This window comes from Barbus barbus (assembly GCF_936440315.1).
Source record: "Barbus barbus genome assembly, chromosome: 32".
Classification (NCBI taxonomy): Eukaryota; Metazoa; Chordata; class Actinopteri; order Cypriniformes; family Cyprinidae; genus Barbus; species Barbus barbus.
Window position 1 is genome coordinate 3,078,159 of NC_136760.1, and position 8,334 is coordinate 3,086,492.

At 38.1% G+C, this 8,334-nt stretch overlaps 1 protein-coding gene across 1 annotated transcript; it reads right to left on the reverse strand.

Moving 5' to 3' along the window:
- Positions 1 to 3,760, reverse strand: LOC306852286 (uncharacterized protein). Its single transcript, XM_079389000.1, has 4 exons — positions 3,346 to 3,760; positions 2,986 to 3,057; positions 1,898 to 2,178; positions 1 to 950 (listed from the first exon to the last, which is right to left on the reverse strand). The coding sequence occupies exons 1-4, from the start codon at positions 3,488 to 3,490 to the stop codon at positions 333 to 335; spliced, it is 1,116 nt and encodes a 371-aa protein (XP_079245126.1). The 5' UTR covers positions 3,491 to 3,760; the 3' UTR covers positions 1 to 332.
- Between the last annotated feature and the right edge of the window lie 4,574 nt (positions 3,761 to 8,334).

Consider the following 8,334-nt stretch of genomic DNA (forward strand, 5'->3'; position numbering starts at 1 on the left):
CAAAAAAGAATTGTTTTTTTATTATTATTCATAACTGCAATAAGTTTTGCACAGACTAAACCTTTGACATAAAACAATACTGTTATTCATCGTCAAAATAGCCAAATAAAACCCTTTACCAAATAAAGAAACATGAACACAAGGCGGGAATAGTTTGTATAGGCTCTGTATATATTGTTAATAAGTTAGAGTCCATGTATTTTTAATTTTTTTTTTTATCTTTCAAGCTTTTTCTACTGGAAACAGGTTCCCAAATCAATTACTTAAACCATGAACAACAGGACACACTTTATATACTTAGAATTAAATTCAGTTTTGTTACAAAAGCAATATTAGTGCTTGTCAGCCAGTCTCTGAAGTAGAGCGATAATGGTGTCCTGCTTGGATGAGATCAACTCCAGAGCCGTCGCCATCCTCCCCATCGCATCAGCCATGGCCTGTGCTGATTTTTCCTTGCGTCTCTCACGTGCATCTGCCTTGCGCTGGTGTTGCTCGTCTAAACTGATGTGCTCTTCTTGAGCGGTGAGGAAACTGCGAAGAAGTGCGGTGCGTTCCTCAGCTTGCCCCTGCTGCTGAGCTACACGAGAGCCCATGGAGTTGAGCCGAAGATGGCGTAACCTCCGCTTCAGCGGCTGACGGGTAACCAGCGGCACTGGCTTTGGTGACAGGGAGGGTAGAGGAGTGTCTGTGCTACAAGAGGGGCTGGGGTTTAATTTTGGGGTAACTTTGCACAGCACTGGAGACGTCACCAGTGTAGGGATCTGGGAAGAGGTTGTGATGATTCCAGTTGGAAGGAGACACGAGGCGGCCATCGCAGCCACCGGCATGCTGTTAGACGCGTGATCCTCTGATCTTACACCTGCTTTGGCTGTGGTTGCAAATCCAACAAGAGTGGCTGAAGCAGGACCTCTCTGAGCAAATTTAGTCTTTCCTAATATATTATCCATCATCTGTAATGAAAAAGAAAGAAAACCGAACAGGGAAGATTATCCAATCATTCACCACTGTAATTCCACCATCCTTTTATGTCCATGATATTCCTGATATCAGTATTTATATGCATTTAACTTTTTAATTTTAGTTTTCATGTATTTAAGGTTATTCAAATATTTAAGGCAGTGATACTTAAATCTGTCTCGCAAGATCCACTTTCCTGCAGAGTTTAGCTCCAACCCTGATCAAACTCACCTACCTGTGATTTTCTAATGATCCTGAAGACATTGATTAGCATGCTCAGGTGTGTTCGATTTGGGTTAGAGATAAACTCTGTTGAAAAGTGGGTCTCGCGAGACAGATTTGAGTATCCCTGATTTAAGGTAATACATTTCAGTATTTCTATAAGGGAGGAGGGGGGGGGTACCCATGCGTTAAAGGGATTGTGAAAATGACCCCATGATTTACTCACCCTCAAGCCCTCATAGATGTATATTACTTTTTTTTTTTTTCAGACGAATAAGATCAGAGTTATGAAATGTCCTGCCTCTTCCAAGCTTTATAATCGCATTGAATGGGGTTTAAGATTTTAAGTCCAATAAAAGTGCATCTATCCATCATACAAGTGCGCCACACAGCTCTGGGGGGTTAATAAATGCCTTCTGAAGCAAGTCAATGTGTTTGTGTAAGAAAAAGATTATATTTAAAATTTAATAAACCGTAATCTCTAGCTTCCGCTAACTGGTGTATGCACGTACACTAGAAAATAAAAAAGGGCTAATTTTAATTTTTGGGTGAAATATCCTTTTAATATTATGGCTTCTTCAAACTTTCTTGAAATGGGAATGCTTGGAGTAGCAAACAATATGATAAAAACATGCTAGACATTTTAAGGAATGAATAGGCATATTTAATGGGAAAGAAATAAACACGCATCATTAACAATATGCCCACAAGCTCTTACTTCGAAGTACTCCCATGAGGTCTTTGTTTGGCCTCCACACAACGAGCTGCGATCTTTAACTCTCTTGTATGTAACAATGAGGTTATTCCATTTGCGGCGAATCTTCTCTACGGGTAAGGAGTGACCGTGGCTTTCCAGTTCTTTCTGAACGCTCTGGAAGAGAAGCGAGCGCTCACGTGAGCTGTAAACATCCCAGCACCTCTGCATCGCTTCGATCAGGTGCACGATGGCCCCGTGGGTGAACTCAGAAGATGTGGAAACCGCTTCAATCCCTCGACCACCTGCCAATGTTGTGGACATTGTTTAGAGGATGCAACACATTATCAAATCAACTCAAAACATTTCATTTTTTAAAAAAACAATCATAATGTTATTTTGAAAAACAGCCAGTTTTGGGAAGGTTACTTTGGAAATGTAATAGATTACAAATTACCCTATTTAAAATGTAATAAGTAGGCTAGTGTAACTATTTCAGTTACTTCATTAAAGTAGTGTAACTGATTACATTTGATAACTTTCTAACAAATGTTTTCAACTGTTAATCATTTGAAAACATTTAAAGCAGGCAGGGTTAATCTTTCAGTAGTACTCAACACTTATTACTGTCAGACTTTCTTGAATTAAGATTATATACAAAATATTTCAAAGCGCACACACCACAAAATTAGACTTTAGCACATCTTTTTAGTTTGAGATCGCTCTGAGTTTAAATACAGATTTAAAATCATAAGACATAGATTAATAGTTATAATACTATTTTTGAAATCAAATCTTTGCATATACAGGAAACATGCTAACAGTGCTTTGGGAACAAAACAGTTCATCTTAAAAAAAAAATGAAGCATATACATAAACCCAAATAGGAAATAAAAATTGAATAAGCATGTGTCCTAAACTTCTGAAACAGCGGTATCTCGTATTTTAGAGCAGTCTGGTAAAGCACCCAATCAAATCTGTAAGTGAGTGATCATTAACAAATAACAGTTACATTTATTTTGTAATTAAATTACGTAATTCCGTTACATGTAACTAGTTACTCGCCAACACTGAAAACAGCTGATGTTACAGCTGGACAAATAGATACTCACCATGTCGGACTTTGTGGTCTCTGTTGTTAAAAATTGGTGAAGATGATAAAGCACTGTTAACGCTGATGGGATCTGTGAGCACAAATACAATGCAGAACATGAAACACTGGTGCTCTAAAGGTTTTTAATGAAGCTGACTTGTGCAGAAATACTATCTCTTAACAATCTCAGAGATTACTGGTAGGTCTGTATTGAAAGGTTCAACAATTAATTTTTCTGTGAAGAAATTAATTAGTTCTAGGCAGCACTGAAAGTTCATTGGTGGCCAAACAGTGGCCAGCTTTACTGAAAGAGGGGGGAATGCAGAAAAACAGTCAACATTTATTAAGACTCATGAAAGCATGCGATAATAACACTCACAGAGTAAAACAGGAGCAGGGGCCTCGGTCTGCTCGCCCTGCTGTGATGATGCTCGTGCAGTCGAGTCGCCGGTAGACGTGAGGTCACCACATAACGGCATGCACCCAGCTGCAGACGGCTCGTTTTTCAGAGGTGTGCCCATCATTGCGCTGCATAAAAGCGCGCGTGAGATGCGTGCGGAGAAACACTGACACTAGGAAACGCGCTACACCTTGAGAAGTAAAGTTTCACAACTTTCCTGAGCAGAGAGCACTGAAATCGATTTTAGTGCTAGTTTCAGAATACTACCACGGAATTTGCTGAGAGAACTGATTGGCCGGTGCAATCCGAACTACGGTTTCTAAAGATTTAAGATCAAGTGTAATGGCTGCGCTCCTCACAATGCAACTGCGCAACTCTGCTGCGTTTGTGTGTCACGCCATTGGCTGCTGGTCGCCTGCGTCACACGCAGATCTGCAGACGCACATCGCAGACGACGACACTAATAAAACAACCGTACTGAGGAAACGCAGCTGTCTGATACCATTTAGTCAGCCGTGCTGCTACAATAAAAGCATTCCTGGTGAAGTCACATTAGTTTGCGCGCTCGCAGAGAGTCATGTCAGGCTATTTCCTTAACAGTTGTTTAGAATCAGAATTTTAATATCGATCAGTTTAACCCTGTATTCTCAATATGGTATCACACTTTTGAGCCCCTCTGTATATATTTTATGCATTTCGTATAAATTTATCAAATATGATAGTTTTTTTGTGGTTTATTAGGCGCACTACTATAAGAACTAATCGGAAGCAAAATCACCGCCAGATGGCGCTGTGGACAAATGAATCAAAAATTGTAATTGTGTTTTTCTCTGATGTAGGCTACAACACAAATCCATATTAATTACACAGCGATTATCTACCTAACTAACCGCTTAATAGTGTTTGCTCCCATGCCATACATTTATTTATTGATGTACCAGGTTTGGCAAATTTAGTTGTCTTCATAATGCAGATTACCCAAATACTTGGTTTATGTTGTACTAGATGCACTGTTTGGAAACTGTCCCTGTTAACGTTACCTACCCTATATGTTGGTTAGCTAGCTATTTCAAATTTTATAAAAAAAACAAACAAAAAAAAATATTATTATTACGCTCATTATTATGAACATTATTTGGCAAAATACTCACTATTCAGCAATAACAAAAATGAAACACAAATGTGTAATTTTTGCTTAGTATGGCTGAATTGGATCATTGAATGTCAGTAGCAAAGACATGGGTTAATAAAATGGGTATAAATGCATAAATGATATTATTTAATTATTACAGGTTTGTATAATATGCTGAGTTTGCATTTTACTGTTTTTAATCATTTTGAGAAATACTGAATCTGTGCAGGTGAGATGAGTAAATACCTGTTCGTATTTAAGCATCATGTTCACACAGCACGCACAACGCCTCTGCACTTACTCCCCATTCCTCAACATGGCAACATGAGAGCTGTCAATCAAGACATGGGGAAAAAAAGTACCTTGTTACTTATTTGAAATAGTAACTCAGATATTTCATTCTAAATGAAAAAAAGTTATAATGTGTTACTTTACTAGTTACTTAAAAAAGTAATCTGATTACATAACTCACATTACTTGTAATGCGTTACCCCCAACACTGTTAGTGACAAGCTTATCCAGTCAAACTCTCATTCTGTGCAGGAATATCTGGCCTTCCAATCCCCAAGAGCGAATGAGTCACCCGGATACAGAGGACAGGTTCCCTTGGCATATTCTCTCCTCTCCTCTTGATACACTGTCTGGAGTATAAAGCAGTGAAGTTGTGTACAGTCACACTGATAGTCTCTGTAATGAAACCTACATGGTTATTTCATGGTTCTTTCCCCAGAGGGTACAAATTTCAAACACATTGCAATTCCATGGATCAGATGATGATCAGATGACCATGCATATCATTGCCGCTCACTGTGTCCTTAAACAGTGGTTAAATTCAAAACCTTATAGAGTGTTTTTTTTTTCTTGAAACTGGATGTTACATGTTTTTGGTTTCTCCTGTAGATGCTCTTGCCTGTGTCACTGGCCAAACGAAATACACTGAACTAATAACTATTTAATTTGAAATGAAGCACTGATGTCCTTTGTGAGTGGGCACATTGTGACTCACTGTGATGACTTTTGTTATACATAGTATAGCTCAGTTACCACAGAGATGTCTATATGTTGCTATTAATATTGACATCAGCAAGCTTGTTTTGAATCTCTGAAGCTTAACTGTAATTGGGAAAATGTGAGATGATATTGCTTGCTAAAGCTGTGATTAACAGAATGATGCAATTATCCTTCCAGCACATAAGTGTGGATAGAATAATCACAATCATATCACCTATAGAATGAAAAATAAATGGCTTTGTGAGGCATTTATGAAAGTCTATAAGCCTAGAAAAGATCAAACATGGCAAACATGGTTTTAACTGCTCTAAATAAGTCATCTTCTAATCTTCTGAGGATTTTACTGAGGATTTTACTTTTAATGTTGAAGTTAGAGTGGCATTGTGTTCTCACCGGGTAAAGAAATATATAATGAGCTAATACATGTGGGAATTTGCCCTTTTATTATGTCATCTATCTCTCTTCTTCTCTTGCTTCTCGCTCTCCTTTCTGCTGTTTGCATGTTCGGTATGAGTTCTTCTCAGCACTTACAAGGAAACTAAATTAAAACTATGACTCAAAATATGTTGTTGTATACTTATTTGTAAGTCACTTTGGATAAAAGCATCTACTAAATGAAAATGTACAGTGAAACTATAACTGATATACATATATATTAGTGCAGTATCAGAATTGTATTCAAATTGAGTGTCATGAAAATATTAAAATAAAAGTCAGCAACACTTTACAGTAAGATTAAATCCATTAACATTCATATACTACTAATGAGTAACATTTTATTGTATTAATCCAATTAGTTTTGTCTGTCTTCAGGAAAAACAAAAAAAAATCCACATTTTAGCTGTGGAAGTTTCTAAAATTCGGTATGTGTACATGTACACAATTCCCCCCATACACTGTATTCCTCCCACAGTCCCTTAACGACCCTTTGATTGAAATCTCCGGATTTAGACAGTTACTCAGACTTTGGCAGTGTGAAAGCTTCAGTATTTCCTCAGATTTTCCCTATATCGTGTTATATCTTCCTGAAAGCTTGCCTCTGTCAACCCCATTTCAGTTCATATAATATGGATTAGATGCAATAAAGGAGATCATCCTTGCTCTTTTGTTTTACTTCAAATCCATCAGCACTCCTCATGCCATGGACACCCACAAGCTCCTACAGAACTGGGCTAATTACCCACCAGCAGCATCCAAGCCTTTAGGTTGTGACTCGTTTGCATTTTAGCTCCTCGAAGACTTGCGAAATCCCCAGCCAGCTGACCCTGTCTATATATGCTGGTGCGGGTGTCTCAAATGGACTCAGCAGGCACGTAAGCAAATGAAAAGTACATTTATTTTACTGCAATAGTGCATCTATTGCTGTAGGCTTGTTCATTGGCAAAGATGCAATGGTAAGTTGGCACAAATGACACCAGATCGGCTGACAGGTGGAGCCATAGGCAGAGATCCAGTTGTACCTCCCTGAGCACCAGTAAGTCACACAAAAAGGTCAGGTGACCAGACATATTGCATCTTCTCCCCAGCTAGAAATTGTATTGCTCTAAGAATGTTCTGAGAACATCATGCTAAGTTATTTCGCCTTTCCTAATAACGTGCTAGCAAGTTTCACAATGAATGCGGCTAAAGTTTACCGTTTCTCAGAGAGCGGCTAGGAAGAGAGGAGCAGGATGAGCAGAGCTCATTTTCATTTACAGCGGCATGCAACAATATGGCTTGCTCTGAAAAGAGCTGATTTTTACCAGGTAAAAAGTGGAGAGAATGTGAGAACATTTAACCAAAGTGTGTTATAGACTTTTCATTAAGACCCTAAAGAATCATATCAACTTGTGGAAAATGGGCATCCAATGACCCCTTTAATAACATTATTAGAACATTATCCCCAAACATTTTAGTGGGAAGCTTCCCATTGGACACTGGATGTGGACTAAAACCCAACCTTTGATTGATGAATCTCCAACTTCATTAAATAACTCCAAAAACAGTATTTCAGGCTTCACTCATTATAAACCAGATTGACTTTATGGCTGTAATACATGTACAAAAGGTCTTATTGAGATTAACAGAGGTTTAGATGTTGATGTCTGTTTAAAAGTAATAGTTTGGTTTGATGTCACCATTGTGGTGATCAGTGTTTGCTTTAGTTGGACAGTTCGACTCGTGACTTTTCAATATTTTTCTATAGCTGGGGTAACTATGTTTGATATGGAAAAACAGCAAGATAACATGTGATTAGATATGCTGGTTACTTGCTGATGATAAAGATATAATCATCATGTTGCAGGTTGGTTATCAGATTTCTTCCAGTCTAATCTATGTTATTAGTTGCACATTATTTATTGCAGACACTCAGTGGTTCTGCAGACTGAGATCCAGCAGTGTTTTAATCAGTATCACTTCAAGGATAAAGATAAATAAAATATAAATCTTTGTCATCAAGAGGTGATCATCTTTGTCTCTAGTGGTGACACCAAGCAAAGCCAGTTAAAGGGTAAGGTCATTACACTTCCACCAAATACACATATCAATAATAATAAGTTTAACCTGGTATTGCCTAATTGTCTGATGCAAGAACTGTCAAATTTTTGAATTGGTCACTCAATGATTTAAGGTTTAGAGTGATGCCCTAACTTCGTCTTTAATTCTTAAACCTCAGATAGGAACATGCACCATACCCTAGGTTGCTTGCATCTGAGAAATGGTGCAGTTCTCTCCAGACAATGTTGTCAAAAAATGGCGGATGATAGCATCTTGGGATGCTGAAATCTTTCAGACCCTGAAAACTACTTTTCCACTCCTCCCACTGTTCTAATGTTCTCATAATG